Genomic DNA, 16197 nt, shown 5'->3' with positions numbered 1-16197 from the left:
GATTCCTACAATGTGAATTTTATATGCTTGATGCTGCTGCTGAGTTCCCTTAACCTATTATTTTTCACCTTTTGCTGTTCAGCTTGGTTCTTTTCCATTACCCTGTCTTCCAGATCAGTGAGCTGTGCTTTTGTCTCCTCTCATATGCTTGATTCCCTCTAGTTTTTTGTTCTTGTTACTGAATTCTTCATCTGATTGTTTTTATATTTTCTATCTTTGTTGATGATCTCACTCTCATCCACTCTTAAGTCCAGTGAGTATTTCTGTGATCATTACTTTGAATTCTCTATCATATTGCTTATCTCCATTTCTTTTAGTTCTTGTGCTGTGATTTTTGTCCGTTCTTTCATTTGGGACATATTCCTATTTTCCTCACTTTGTATTTTTCTATGTGTTATGGAGGACAGCTGTGTCTCCTGGTCTTGAAAGTAGTTGCCTTGTATAGAAGTTCAGTGGTTCCCTATAGTGCCATGCCCTCTAGTCATCAGAACGACACAAGCTAGTGGTGCGTCTCCTATGTGGGTTGTGTATACTTTTCTGTTGTGTCTAGCTGTGTTTATTTTCAGCCCAGTCAGCTGCAATGACCCACTTTGCCTACTGTGGGTGCACTGGGCAGGGTTTGGTCCATGCAGCATTGAGGGGCCTGTGTAAGGCCTCTGTGGACTTGTAGGTGGGCAGGATCAGCAGTCAGGCTAGTTGTCTGGAATTAGCCTCTCTGTGTGAGTATATCAGATGACAGCCTTTCTCCCTATGTGGCTCAGAGGCTTTCATTGGTGGGTGGGGTTGGCAGTCAGACTAGGTATCTGCAACCAACCTCTTTGTTGCAAGCACACCTAATAGCAGGTCTTTCTCCTTGTGTGATTGGCTAAAAGGCTTGGCTGCTAGAACTGTGGGCAAACTGGTGTGTGGGATTATTTCCTCCTCCTCTCCAGGGCAGTAGTCACTTTGGAGTGGTGCTGGTCCCCACTGGGGCAGCTTGCTTGGTGTGGTGGTAGGAGCCACTTTGTAAGGATGGCTGCTGAGGCAGGTGGGTTGGATGGGTCAGGTCTATAAGGGAGCATTGGGGGTGGGGCACGTGGTGCTAGCAAGATTGGAGGAGAGTGTCACCGCAGGCTCCCATAATTGTCCAGCTATGTAAGCTGAGGGAGAGGAAGAGAAATGGTGCCCACCAGCATTTTTGTTCTTAGAGAAGTCTCCTAAAGATTCCTGCCCCTCCACCACATATTCTGAGATTAGTAAATAAATCTCTTCAATGTGTGCCCCAGGTAGTTTTGAAACTGCTACTTTTTTGCCATGTCTCAGGCCAGGTTATTTATTATGCTGACTCTTTGAGGGTGAGGACTCTTGTAGAATTCATGTTCTTTTATGTTTTTGTGATAAGTCACATGCTTCTTAAATCTTCGTTTCCTGAAGTAAGCACTTTTTAAAAAGTCCCTTTTTTGCTACCTAATGGCAGTGTTCCTCTTTCCCTTTAAAATCTTCAAGTTTTAAACTGGCAGGCAAGTTGTTGGCATAGCTCCTAGCCAAATTTCTGGTTTCTAGAGATCATCCAGCAGTATCAATCTGGCTTTTTTTAATGGAAGGGGAATCTTTTTTTACTTCTATGTTCTGGTTTTGGGTTCCTACAATCTCATGAGTTCTATGGGGGGTAAATATGATGTGATGAATAATCCATATATAAAAATTGCACATTTGAACTTATAAGAGTAATGCTAGGATCTTACCATAAATTTTTGTACTTTTCATAAGTGTATACTGTCATTTTATATCTTAATGTGCATAAATGAAATCATAGTTTAATAAGCATAGAGGATAATCTCATACCCATTTCTTTTACTATGCACTGACCTATAAATAACTGAAGTTTCCATAATTATGCTGTTTAATAAAGGCCAATACTTTTTTCAAACCCTACTTCTGTTAGCATAAGGCCTCAAAATTTTTATTTTAAAAAACATACAATGTAAGAAACAACAGAAAACTGTGCAGTAGCTACTCTTTGTATATCTGTCTGGACAGAAAAACAAAAGTAGCTTTGCTTGAGATAGGGTAATCACACACAGTCACACTTTGTGTATGCTGTTCTTTTCCTCAATGTGGGTCTATGCAATGCAAGTGTATTTTGTCCCTGTTTTATTGCCCAGACTGTTTTAATTTCTAAAATGGTTATTGCTCTCATGGCTTTTCCAGTCTCTGCCACTTCCTGTTTTGTGGGAGTCCTTTCCTTATTCTTTTTAGCATAAATTTGATTCTTCTAAAATTATGCTTTCAGGGAAAATTGAGATGTTGGATTCCTTCATACTTACCTTAGGATTTCTGGTGACAGAAAAGACTGTAAATCGTTTCATTCAGCAGGAGGTGAGTTGCAAATAACAAAACTGATTAACAGCTGCTCTAAAGACCTTAGAGAGGGTTGTGCAATAAGCCTCCATGTTTCCTCCCTGTAAATACTTTCTCTGACTCCAGGCTTTGAAAACTTTGAACTCCATTTTTCATGCCATGCCTCGGGAAGAGCGAAGACGACTCCCCTTGTTGGAAGGTCCACGTCATCTTATGTAAGTGACCTTGTACTTGATTATGGGATGATGTAAGGCTAAAACTCCTCTGGGTTGTACTACCTCTGTCTTTGTTCTCCTTAGACCTAACACCTTCATTGCTTCTTTCAGTAAATGTGTACCTATGCAGGCACTGTGCTAAGCAGCAAAGGAGGACTAAGGGAAAAAGCTAGACTTTGCTAAGTTCTTGTTTAGTAGTATGTTTATCAAGTTTATGAGTTGAAATGCTTTCTTGGGCCATAGGTTATTGTTTTCTCTGTGAATGTGAGTTAAATTAGTGACTCATGGAGAATGTTAAGAGTACAGAGCCAGACTGCTGGGCTCCAAATCCTGGTTTTGCCACCTCTTTGCTCACTAAAATGGAGCCAACCATAATCCTTGATTGATAGTTATTATACAGGTTGAATCAAGCAAGCCATTGAAAGTGATGAGCATGTTACTTAGTAGCAAATGATCAAAGGCTACCAACTTTTAGCTATGCCAATGTAATTTGTATTGCTTTTCAACAACGGAAAAACAGTGGATTTTTGTTTTTTGATGACTGTTATAATTATGTAGTTCTTGGGACATTGAAATTTGGAGGTAAAGTTATAATGTGTGGCCATGGAAAGAGCAAAACCAGCACCCATTTTAAAATTTGAACCTAAATGTTACTGTGTTAACCACTAACCAGCATCATTGATATATTGTGGCATGCATCATTCATGTGACAAGCAGCCATGACTGATGAGAGGAAGGGCAATCAAGTTTGTCCTATTGTAGGCCTGAATGAAGTGATGGTGAGCATGGAGCCCACTGCTATCATGTTTGTCCATTTAACTAATGTTTGCAGCATGCAATTTTTCTACTGAATATTTCCTTAAAAATATTTGACTACATTATTTAATCATTACTCTTAATGTTATATTTAGAATTGGAGAACAACTGACCTGATGTTTTCTCATAAGTTTTCAAACTAATCCTGTTGTCCTGCCTTATTGTTTATGTGTTAGAGAAAGTCTGGAATGTTCTGGACTTCAGGTTAGATGTAAAGTCTGCAAGCACAAAGCAGTGGTACTATTTTAAGGCTTCTTTTTAATAGTAACAAATCAACCTGTTTATGAGAAACTGAACTACGAGATTTCTTGGCCAATCTAGTCTTTAAAATGGGAGTTATTTCAGACATTAAAAGACCAGTATCATACTTGTTAGCATTTAGTTGAAATTGTTAAATGAATATAGGATATGGGAGTCTGTTGTTAAATGTAATAGGGTTAGGTTATTACATGATAAATAATAAATTTATCAGTTTTTAAAAGCAGTTCAAGAGCTCACTGGAAAGACTCACAGCACCTACTGTAGCATTTCTTCCAGTTATCAACTATGTTTTTAAAAAGATTATACAAAAAATATATACACGTAAGTTGGTGAGATGACTATAAAATTCCAGAATCTTAGCGTTTGATAATCTTCAGACATCCTCCAATTGAATTCACTTTACAGAAGGAAAAATAGAACCTCTGAATGTATAATAACTCTAACTTCTTTTAAAAAGTACATTTAAGTCATTAATACATAACTTTTCCATAAAGATGTATTCTTGACATTTAAGAAATTCTGATGATGAATTTGAAATAATTTCAAAAATGCACATTGTGGTGGGGGGCCATGGGTGGCTCAGTCGGTTAAGCATCTGCCTTTGGCTCAGGTCATGGTCTCAGGGTCCTGGATCGAGCCTGTGTTGGGCTGCCTGCTCAGGTGGGAGTCTGCTTCTCCCTTTCCCTCTGCCCCTCCCCTCAGTTCATGCATGTGCTCTCCTCTAATAAATAAAATCTTTAAAAAATATTAAAAATATACATCTTGGTTTTAAATTTTAATACTAATATAGTAAAGTTTTATGTACATTTCAGTAAAATGTAATTTATCTAAATGTTTCAGGAAAGACCTGGCAAGGACAATCTTGACTGTGGGTGGTAAGACGTGTTTAGAATTTTAAATATTAGAGTATTACATATTGGACTCTTGGGGGTTTTGTGAGCATCTTAAAACTATGGGTAAAAATTATGGTCAAGTTGAAAATAGGAATAGCATTTCTTTTTTAATTTATTATGAAAAGTTTTAGCATGCTGAAAGCCATAAAGAATAATTCATGAATACTCATTTCCTCACCAACCAGCCTAGTCAAATTTTATCATTTTGCCACATTTACTTCATCTTTAAGTAAAATCAGTTACAGGTAAAGCCCCTGGTATACATGTCCCTGATCCCATTCTCTCCATTAGTAGAGGTAATCCTTCTTGGATTTATTTCTCATTCAAAAGTATGTTTTTCTACTTTTGTTCTACGTATTCATAAACAAGATACATTATTTTTTTCTAATTTTATTTAAATTCTAGTTAACATATAGTGTAATATTAGTTTCAGGAGTAGAATTTAGTGATTTGTCACTTCATACATTGTTTTGCAAATTTTAAAAGCATTCTATAAATGTCCTTCTATTGTACATATCCAGCTGCAACTTGCTTTTTACTTTTAAAATCATTTGAAATTTAAACATGTTATATGTAGTTTTTATCAGTCATGAAATATCACAATTTATCTTGATTATTTTTGTAATATATTTTTAAGCCTGTTTGAGTTGTTTTTGATGAATATTTTAATATAAAACATAAAATGCAGAAGTATGTTTTACTTGTTATATGCTGGCCTATTTAGATTTTCTGCTAATGTTTCTTAAATATTGAATTTAAGTAAAATGCTCTAGGATACATCTTACTGCTTATAACTGTAATGTACAATGCTAGTCTTCTAAGATGGAATTTCTTAGAACAAGTGCTAATCTGTAGAACTCCCCCCCCCTTTTTTCTTTTGCTTTATGCCCATACTAGAATGATCTACCATGTTCTTAATCTCTAGATTATGACCAGCAGGTTGCTCTTTCTGAAGCATTGTGTAGGCTGACCTTGAAAAAATCAAGGGATGAGCTTGTCCATGAGTGGTTTGAAGATGATGTCATTGCTGAAGCTTTCAAAGAAATTAAGGATCGAGAATTTGAGACGGTGAGATTCCTGGTCATCAAAAGTCCATTTAACCAATTCATCATTAGGAATAATGGCAGGCCTGGAATCCATCCCGGGCATGGAGTGCTTCTCCAGTTTTATACAAAAAAAAAAAAAAAAGTCCATTTAACCAATACTTATTAAACCTCCTCAGTGTTTTCTTCAACATTGGGCTCAGGGGAGGAATTTTTCTTAAATTAATAAATGATTTAAGTGAATAAGTAGCCATTCTTAAGCTTCCTGTTTCCCATTTATGTGAAAGGATCTGAGGACTGTATGAACAGAAAATCTGTGCACCAAATATGGGCATACAGATAAAACTCTTTTTTTAAGGTAATTTGGACTGGAGACAGACGATGTGAATATGATGGATCCAGTCCAAGAAAATGTCATGGAGTGGGGAGCAATTTTCAGTGCATCTCAGATGGTAGGGAAAGCTGGAAGAGAAAATGTGCATTTCAGCCTTGTACAGAGCAGCTGGGGCAATGAGGGGAGGTTGAAATTGGCATGGGGTGTTCTAGTTGCAGAGGAGTATTATAGGTAGTTGTGTTTTGAGCCATCCGGCCTATTTTAGAGGAATAATAATTTCCAGTGTTTTCCATGCAATCTGGGCTCACGGTGACTGTATTCCCAAATAGCACAGAAATAGCTTGTAGCTTTGCTGCATACTCACCTCCATCCTAAAATGGCTAAAATGTTTTTCCTCTTCTTTCTAAAAGTTCCTAAAATGAAGGTTAGGTCCTTAGAAAAAGGTAAAATTCTTAATAACCATGCTCATGTTGAACCAAGCTTTTCTGGTCAAAACTGCTATGCAATTAGAATTTTATTAAATCTGAAATTTTAAATATATTATTAAAAATATTAACTTTGAGCCTACTGCCAGATAGGTAGTAATTGTTTAGCCAGTATTGAATTTTATCTAAATGGAAAGACCATAAGGCTCAGGTTTGAGTACTACTTCCCTGGCTTACATGATGTATGCATTTTGGTAAGGTGGTTGATTTACAAAGCCTTAGTGTCATTATCTGTGAAATGGGAATACAACCCACCTTAAAGTTGTGAGAACTGAATGAGAGAAACCAACATGCCTGGGATGTTAAACTCAGAGGTTAGTTCCCTTTTTCTCTCTACGTCATTCCCTCATGGTCAGGGAAATTTCATGAAAATAGGGCAAAAGTAACATTTCTCAAATCCTCCCCCCCCCCCCCCCCAGAGCCATTGACTTCTTAATGGAGCTACTTTTAGGTCAAAGCTTACATTACTGCTATTTAGTGCTGCATAAAGATGCAGAGTGTAAGGATGGACTACAATAGCCAGTCCTCCCTAAGAAAAGGGACAAAAGCCTGCGTCCGTGTCTGTTCAGCTTTAGTATTTTGGAGGCAACAAATTTACCTTCTTACTTGCTTCTGGTCAGGAGAACTCTCTAAAAATAATCCTTATTCTCTGAACCTGTATGAGCAGAGAGAAACCAGGAAGGAATGGGATAGAGAACTCCTCATAAGGAAAATTGGCAGTGGATAATGCACCCAGAATAACCCCCAAATTGATAAGTTTATGGGTTTGTGGTTGGCTCGTTCTGGGCACATGTTAGCAAGATAGATGCCAATGGGTTAGCAAAACTATAATCTAGGTCACTAGTTAAATGTATTTCTTTTCTCTTAACCCAGTGAAATGTAACTGTGCATATAACCTTTGGAGACTTAAAGCATTCCTCAGCTGAAAATCTCCTGGCTGGGGGTTCCTTCCAGAATTTGGGTCTGAAGCTTCCTCTTTCTAACACAATGTATTATTTTAATTAACCTGTAATAACGAATCTTGGTGGAACCTTGTGATGTTACTGGATCCTCGGAATTTAGAAGCAAACACTAGCATCTGAATGCTGGTAAAAATATTTAAAACTTTTTTCTTAAAGTTTGCATTATTTCTTTGAAGGATAGTAGACGGTTTCTCAATTACCTAAACAACAGACTTGGAGATGAAAGAAGGTAAGTATGTCTCTGGGTGTCATTTTATTGACTAGTCTTATTTTGAAAATGTCTAATATTAGAAATCTAGGCTATGTTTTATTTCAGGAGAGAATAGAAGATACATAACTTATTGATCACTACTCTGTTATCCATTGAATAGAAATACCAGGAAATTAGATCCATTCTCCATAGTGATTCATTTGTATGTGTTTAAAAATGCTCTACATGTTTGTTTTGTTTTGTTTTTAGCATATTTACTTATGATTTGGACTATTTTTAACATGTTCCCTGGGGGAGATTTTATGAAGTCAGTGGGGATAGGCTTATTACAGAAAAAGTTCTTGATGAGAATTTGCTAAATTCACTCATTGGAATCTTGACCAGCAACTAGGCAGAGAAACAGTACCAGTAAGCCTGGCTTGTAGACCACTAAACTTGGCTTGTACGCTTGCCAGATGGAGACTGGAAATCTACCCAGAGTAGTATCCATTTGCAGGTTTGAGACCCTCTTCCATACTTTGTGCAAAAAGATTTAATAGCATAACCTAGATAAAAATGCTCGTTATAGAACATGTAGGTTGTGTTTGGGATTGACCCACATTATATTTTTTACATTGTCAAGTGTTTTGCAGGGTCTATTCATTTCCGTGTATTGCTGCCTTTGCTGATGGGCACGAGGTATGTTTGTCTCTGGGGGCCGTGAGGGGTATATATGGGTCTCATAGACCGTAAGTTAGGTATACATAATTAGGCCAAACTGCTCTCCCTACAAAGGGCTTTTTAGAAAAGGAAGCTTACTTCTTCTAGAGGCCTCAATTCTGAAGCCTTTCTTCACCTGTCTTCTCTCCTACCATAACTGGGATGCATTACTAACAAGTTTAAAGGCCCTACTGTTAATACCAGGTACAGGAATTTTAGGGTTGATACTGTGTTCATGAGCTCTATTACAGAAATCTGGCATTATTTTACCCTACTAATGGGTACCATTATTCATGCCTGTATTGTAGGTAAAAGGGCAATTCCCTTCTTTCCATCCATTTGATGCTCCCCACTTTATCCACAGAAATAGGGGCACTCTTTTCACTAGATACTTCTACCTTGTACTTTATAGTTTAAGGTTGAGCAGTTTCTTTTTACCACCTTCTTTTGTTTCTAAATGAACAAGGTCAACCTACATCATCTCCACAGGGAATAAATTCTTCAAAGACCTCTAAACCTTGACTCAGTTGAGGTTTCCTGGAACTTGTCTTCAAAATGTCCTAATCAACCATTTCTTTGCTTTGGGTTTAGATGCTGTTTCTTGGCCTCTTGGAGCTGAGCCTTTAACCCCTGACTATGCCACAAGTTTTTTCTCCCTAGGACTGATTTTAGTAGCCTGATTGATTTTCTGTATCTCTGTTCTTTTTTTCTTCTGGTTATCTGAAGTTTCCAGTATCTGCTTGGTGGTAGGTTTTTGGTTTTTTTGGTTTTTTGTTTTGTTGTGTTTTTGGTTTTTTTGTTTTTGTTTTTTTTTTACTTCTAAATTTCCATCAGCTTCAATCAGGGCCCTTAAACTGGCTTCCCGTAACATACATTATAGGTTAAAACCTTCATTCAACTCTATATAGTTGTAAAAAGTAGGCATATATGATGGAAAGATGTCCAAGAAATGCCATTTTCATAAAAGCAAGTGGTCTATTTTTTTCCATTCTTAAGGTATAAAAACTCTTCATATACTTTCTGATGTCTAGAAAACATCTGGGAGGAAACAAAGGCATTGTTAATGTGTCTCTGGAAAGGTATCTATGGGAAGTTGAAGGGCAGAGAAGAAGACCTTTACTGTTTCTATAAACACAATACTGTTTGAAGCTTTTTTACTATAAGCACATATTTATTTTATAATCAATTAAAATGAAGGTAATTTGAAATCTTCAAGTCTTAGCTCTACTCTAATGGATATAGTAAGGTAGATGGCAAATAATCACTTATATTTGATAATACCTCCTTCTCTTGAAGTTTCCATCCCTATGCAGTATGGATTGTTTCTGCTTCAACATAGGACTATTTTCTCATGAGTCTCTCTGGGGGAAAAAGGTTTATGTGGATAGAGTCCTCTGACACATTTAAACATCTTTTAAATGTTAAGCTAAGGTTGTTTTTTTTTTCTTCCAGAAATAGCTTAGTTATATAAAGTTAAGACCTTCCTCCTGTTTTGCAGAAGTAAGGCAATAAACGCCTCCTATAATTTTAAAGCAGTGTTTTTCCAAGAAAAGCAGAAGTTGTTTTTAGTGGAATAATTTCCCTCTGACCCTTTAACAGGATATGTATACAGTTCATGATGAAATTATCTTACAGATGAGGAAACCAGAAGATGAAAAACTAGAGAAATTTTGGATTGACTTCAACCTCGGAAGTCGGAGTGTAACTTTTTATATAGACAATATGAAGGTAACTGTGTTTGATTCCTACTTAAACCTAAGTGCTTAGAGATTGTTCATATGCAAATATGTTATGTGCTCATGAATGTAACTTATTTTTTTTCCAAGAGTGCTCTGTGGGATTCAGTAAGACTTTTGAAGGAAGCAGTGATTAATTTCAGCATAATAGGTAAGATGATAATTCTAAACTACCCCACATTTAGTTCTGATTCTAGAGCAGACTTTGTTCTTTGAGGTAGGAGGGAAATAGTATAGTGTGGTGGAAGGAACACTGCCCAGGGCCAGGATGCAGGGGTACAAGGCTGGGGACTCCTTCACTTTGTGACTTTAGATTCAATTACTTGCCTTGCTTTTTCATTGTAAAAGTAGTTATAGTTACTCAAAAACTTTAAAATAGAATCACCATATGAGCCAGCAATTTCACTTCTAGATAGCAGACTCAAAGAGAGATTGGCATACCAATGTTCATTGCAATATCATTCACAGTAACCAAGAGGCAGAAGTGACCCAAACGTCCATCTAAAAAAAAAAAAAACTGGTATATATGTATGATGGAATACTATTCAGCTTTAAAAGGGAAGGGAAGTCTGACACATGCTACAACATGGATGAACCTTCAGGACATTATCCTAAGTGAATAGGCTAATCAGAAAAACAAATAGTAGGATTCCACTTATGAGGTATATTTCAATTAAAGTGATAGAGACAGGAAGTAGAGTAGTGGTTATCAGGGACTGTGGGGAGGAGGAAATGGGGAGCTGCTATTTAGTGGGTAGAGTTTTAGATATTGCAAGATAAAATTCCGGAGATCTGTTGTACAATGATGTAAATATACATAATACTACTGAACAATATATTTTAAAATGGTTAAGATGGTTATGCCACAATTAAAAAATTGGGAGCAGGAGGGCAGGTACTTATTACCAGAATGGGAATCTCAAGCCAACTCCATGCTGAGCATGGAGCATGATGTGGGGCTCAGTCTCACCACTGTGAGATCATGACCTGAGCTGAAACCAAGAGTCAGATGATGCTTAACTGACTCAGATGATGCTTAACTGACTGAGCCTGCCCCCAAGTTGTTTTCCTGCCTTCTCTCCAGAAGCCTTAGTCAGTGCCCTCCGGGCTCTATCCCAGCCAAGCCTGGTGACATTTAAAACTCCAGGCTTTAAGGCCTGCTGGTTGTCAAACCTCACAAAATTCAACCCTTCTCATTTTCCAAGCCAATGGCGTTGGGGAAATGTTCTCCTTGTGTGCTCCCCTGTGTATTCTCTCTTGCCCTTCATCGAGACCACGGCTCCCTCCCCTCCACAGCACAAGGGAGCCACACATCCCACCTTCTTCAGTGTGGCTTCTTCTCCCCCGCTAGTTGTGGAGTTTGTTATGTCCATCCTCAGGCTGATTTTTGGGGTATTTAGCATGATTTGATAGTTATCTAGTCATGTTTGTGGGATGATATAAGCCTAAGGTCCTCTTATTCCACCACCATCTTTTCTCAACAATGTGCATTCATAACATCATTCCTCAGATCCTCCAGGGGCCACACAAAGAGGTAAAGGCAGAGTGCAGAAAGAGCAAGTCCTTGTTTTAAGGTCTATTTTGTCTGATAGAAATATTGCTACCTCAGCTTTCTTTTCGCATCCATTTGCATGACAAATACTTTTCCATCCCTTCACCTTTAATTTGTATGTCTTTAGGTCTGAAATGAGTCTCTCGTAGGCAGCATGTAGATGTGTCTTGCTTTTTTTAATACATTCTATCACCTGCTTTTGATTGGAGTGTTTAGTCCATTTACATTCAAAGAATTACTGATAGGTATGTACTTATTGCCATTTTGTTACTTGTCTTATGGTTGTTTATGTAGTTCTTCTGTGTTCTCTTGCTCTTTCAGTTTGCTGGCTTTTTGGATTCGTATGCTTGGATTCCTTTCTCTTTATTTTTTATAAATCTATTTTTTATTTTGGTTACCATTAGGTTTAGAACATCTTATACATATAGTAATCTATACTAAGGTGATGGCCACTTACGTTTGAATCCATTCTTTACTCCTCTACCCCCCCACCGCCATGTTTTAGGTATATGGTGTCATACTTTTGTGAATCCCTTGACTGAGTTTTATAGATGTACTTAATTTTACTGCTTTTATGTTTCCCACTTTTCTTACTGTTATGGTCTTTCCTTTCCACTCAGTGTCTTTTAACATTTTTTGTAGGACTGGTTTAGTAGTCATGAATTCCTTTAACTTTTGTTTCTGGGGAAATTCTTTATTTCTCCTTCTATTCTGAATGGTAGCCTTGCCGAATGGATTGTTCTAGGTTTCAAGATTTTTCTTCTAGCACTTTGAATATATCATGCCACTCTCTCTGGCTTGCAAAATTTCTGCTGAAAAATCAGGTAATAACCTCATGGGGTTTCCTTTGTATGTAACTGTTTTGCTGCTTTTAAAATTCTCTTTATCACTACTTCTTGCCATTTTAATCATGTATCTTGTTGTGGATCTCCTTGGATTGATTTTTGTTGGTGACTCTATGCCTCTTGGATCTAGATATCTGTTTCCTTCCCCAGATTAGGGAAATTTCCAGCTATTATTTCTTCAAATAGATTTTCTGCCCCCTTTTCTCTCTCTTCTCCTCCTGGGATTCTTTTTTTAATAGATTTAAAAAAAAGATTTTATTTATTTATTTGACAGAGCTAGAGAGCACAGGTAGACAGAGCAGCAGGCAGAGAGAGAGGGAGAAGCAGGCTCTCCACTGAGCAGGGAGCCCGACATGGGGCTCGATCTCAGGACCCTGGGATCATGACCTGAGCCAAAGGCAGATGCTTAACCAGCTGAGCCACCCAGGTGCCCCTCCTTCTGGTATTCTTATAATGTGAATGTTGATGGTGTTGCTGAGTTCCCTTAGCCTATTTTCATTTTTTTTTTTCTCTCTCCTGTTCCACTTGATTGCTTTCCATTACTCTGTCCTCCAGGTCACTGATCTAATCTTCTTCTTTTAGTCTACTAGTTATTCCATCTAGTGCATTTTTAATTTCAGTTGTTGAGGTCTTCATCTCTGATTGGTTCTTTGTTTTTTGTCTTTGTTGATGGTCTCACTGAGGTCTCCAACTCTTTTCTCAAATCCAGGGAGTATCTTTAAGACCATTACTTTAAATTTTCTATCAGGAATATTACTTATCTATTTCATTTAGCTCTTGCTGTAATTTTGTTCTTTCATATGAGACTTATTCCTCTGTCTCATTTTGTCTGTGTCTGTTTCTACATGTTAGGAAAGTGAGTATCCCCCTTATTTGTTGCATGTGTCCTATTGTTGTGGCTAAGCCACATTTGCCTTCAGTCTAGTTGTCTGCAGTGGTTCTCTTTGCCTGTTGTGACAGGGTTTAGTCCCTGTATTTTTAGTGGGCCTATTTGGGGCAGCCTTGGGCTTGACTTGAGTCAGACCAGGGGTTTGTGAAATGGCATGGTACCAAAGTGCAGGGCACTTTCCCTGTATTGTAGCTTGAGAAGATTTCATTGGTTGGAGGGGCCTGCAGTCAGACTAGATGTCTGCCCCCCACTCCCACACAGTGGGACTGGTCTATGTGGTTATCTTTCTCTCTCCCTAGAGCAGGAGTCACTTTGGAGTGATGGTGGCTCTTGAAGCTGCTTGCACACTGCTAGGCTTGTGATACCTGTTTGGATGGGCTCCAGCCAAGGGCATCTTAGAGTGAGCCGGTCCTCAGGAGAACGGAGGGGTGGGATGTGTGGTGCCATGGAGTCAGATACATGTTAAAAATTCTATAGTAGCCTACTGAAAAGGTAAAAAGTAGATCTCAACATATTGTATTTTACCTGATATATCCTAAATATTAATATTTAAACATGTCATCACTATAAAAAATGAGCTATTCTGCCTGCTCTTTTTTGTGTGAGTCTTCACAAACTGGTTATGTGTTTCATGCTTATAGCACATCAGTTTGCACTAGCCATGTTTCAGGTGTTTAGGGGCCACACATCCAGGCCCATTGTGTGTCTCAATCTTCTTCTCTTCGTTCTCCTCAATCTGTGACCCTTAGTTTTGCCTGTTCTTTCAGGCAGTTTACTCTTTTCTCTCCTGCAGGTTGTGACTCAGCTTGTAGTTACTGTGGCTTATTGTTGAACTCCTCATGAATTTTGGTCTCAACTATTTCCCAAAACAAATTACTATTTGTCAGTAGAGAGCTATGTCCTGGTAGGAGGCCCTCAAGGAGAATGTTGTCATCTGAGACACAGGTGCCTCCTCAAGTGGAGTCTATTGAAATGAAGAAGGATTATTCCATTTTTGCGTATGGGGAATAGTGATTTTTATTTTGAATTTTTAGCAGTGAGTGACATCTGAGAGAAAGAATGAGAATGAATGTTGTGTCTAATATATTGGGGAGTAAAATACCTGCTGCAGGTGAAAGCTTTGTATTCAAAAAATGCTCCTTACAAATCAGATTGAATTCTATAGAAGTCAAAATCCTCTCCAGTGCTTTGCTGCTAAGGTAAGTTACTTCCTATCTTTACAAGATCAACCACATAATCATATTGTAGGTATTTGTATGTATAAATACAGGCACAAATGTGCGTCTAATAAAAATAATTTCAAAGTAACTATTTAATATAATTTCTTTTTATCTTATTGCAGAAAAATCTAAACAGTTGACAAATATCCCAGTGCAGTTATTTACAATTATAGAATCTTATAATTTTTTAGTATGTTGATATGCATCTGTATACTTTGTTTTTTGTTAGAAACTGAAAATAGGAAGATCCTCATTATTTGCCTGCAGAAGCCTATTAATATTGACAACAAAGAAGTGATGAAAATAGAAATCCATTTTGATTTGCAATTCAACATATCACAAGCTTCCATTGAAGCTTTAGGAGAAGACAAACAGGTGGCAGATTTAGTTCTTCTTGTTTATTTGAAAATATTTTAGTATGTTTCCCTGTCTCTAACTTCCTTGTTGGGTTTTGATGTGAACATTTGCTCAAGCTGAGATAGCTTGATCTTCGGAACATCATGTAATAAGAATTGAAACATCTGGCTTCTAATCCCAGTTCTTTTCATATATTATTGCCTTATGTAGGACACAAAGCCTCCTTCTGCCTCAAAATGCTTTATCCCATTTATTGTGAACAGTTGAAAATTTTCTAGGGTAACATCACAACCTCACCACATTCTTCCTGAAGTTTTGAGGATACTTGCTGTGGGCTTCTTAGCATTTCCTTCTCTCTCCAACCCTTGAGAACTGAGGGGGAATTAGTCGAAATAGCATCTCTTAGGGAGTTTTTCTGAAGTTCTGTCTCCTGGTGTTAAGGTGAAACGGTCTGCACATCTTCTAGACTGCTATGGCCTCTATATCACTAACTATAATGTGTCCTATTTACATACAAGAGCACAATGTCTTGGGAACGCCTGGGTGGCTCTGTTGGTTAAGTGTCTGCTTTCGGATCAAGTCCTGCATCGGGCTCCCTGCTCAGCAAGGAGTCTGCTTCTCCCTCTTCTTGCCATTCCCCCTGCTTGTGCAGGTGCGCGCTCTGACAAAATCTAAAGAAAAAAAAAATTTAAGCCCTTTATAAAAACAACAACAACAAAAAACAAACACAATGCTTTTATCACAGATGGCAGACAGAGCAAAGATATTTGTGACAAAAAGACCTAAGATACTGTGGTAGTGGCCATTAGAAGGTTGAATTAAGAGGTCAGAGACCAGAGGAAAGAAGCCTAGGTCCCATTTCCTTTTGGCATTGAGTTGTATGTGAAGACCTGTTATATTCTATAAAGTGCTCTGCAGTGGAGTTTCTGAAGACTCACCCCATGAAAAGGCCATTTCATGGATGAGGATGAGAAATAGAGTAAAATCAATTACTTAATAAAAAAAAAATGTTACATATGAATTGGCCTAACACTGATGCTAGACTGGCTGAGGCCCCAAGAGGGAGGGCCGCCAGCCCCTCACCAAGAGGGTTCTTGGTTTTATGGGAGAACGAATTCAAGAGCAAGCCATGTAGAGAAAGGGACAAAGATTTATTAAGTCTAGAAGTAAGAAAGGAGCTCCTTCACAAACAAAGTAGTAGTCTCTCCTCCCAGATAAGGAAGCATACCCTCCCCCCACCCCCATGTTGCCTCTGATGAAGGGTTTTGTGTGTTTAAAATTACCTAACCGTATAAGGAAGGGCTTTTAACTTTGGGTTTATTATTTGCACTTGGCAGTA

General features: G+C 37.9%; 1 protein-coding gene across 1 annotated transcript in view; it reads left to right on the top strand.

Annotated features, from left to right (window-relative positions):
• SYCP2L (synaptonemal complex protein 2 like) overlaps positions 1 to 16197 on the top strand; it is a 112458-nt gene that overhangs the window by 30912 nt on the left and 65349 nt on the right. The window contains exons 9-17 of the mRNA XM_064598172.1: positions 2273 to 2358; positions 2467 to 2555; positions 4473 to 4507; positions 5451 to 5593; positions 7526 to 7578; positions 8193 to 8238; positions 9895 to 9987; positions 10086 to 10146; positions 14731 to 14876. Coding sequence (XP_064454242.1) covers positions 2273 to 2358; positions 2467 to 2555; positions 4473 to 4507; positions 5451 to 5593; positions 7526 to 7578; positions 8193 to 8238; positions 9895 to 9987; positions 10086 to 10146; positions 14731 to 14876 — 752 coding nt within the window. The remainder of the gene's footprint in view (positions 1 to 2272; positions 2359 to 2466; positions 2556 to 4472; positions 4508 to 5450; positions 5594 to 7525; positions 7579 to 8192; positions 8239 to 9894; positions 9988 to 10085; positions 10147 to 14730; positions 14877 to 16197) is intronic.

Source organism: Mirounga angustirostris, unplaced genomic scaffold, assembly GCF_029215605.1.
Source record: "Mirounga angustirostris isolate CCGP_5_RB_7025 unplaced genomic scaffold, mMirAng1.0.hap1 SCAF_8, whole genome shotgun sequence".
Classification (NCBI taxonomy): Eukaryota; Metazoa; Chordata; class Mammalia; order Carnivora; family Phocidae; genus Mirounga; species Mirounga angustirostris.
This window is presented reverse-complemented; position numbering and strand designations above follow the sequence as displayed.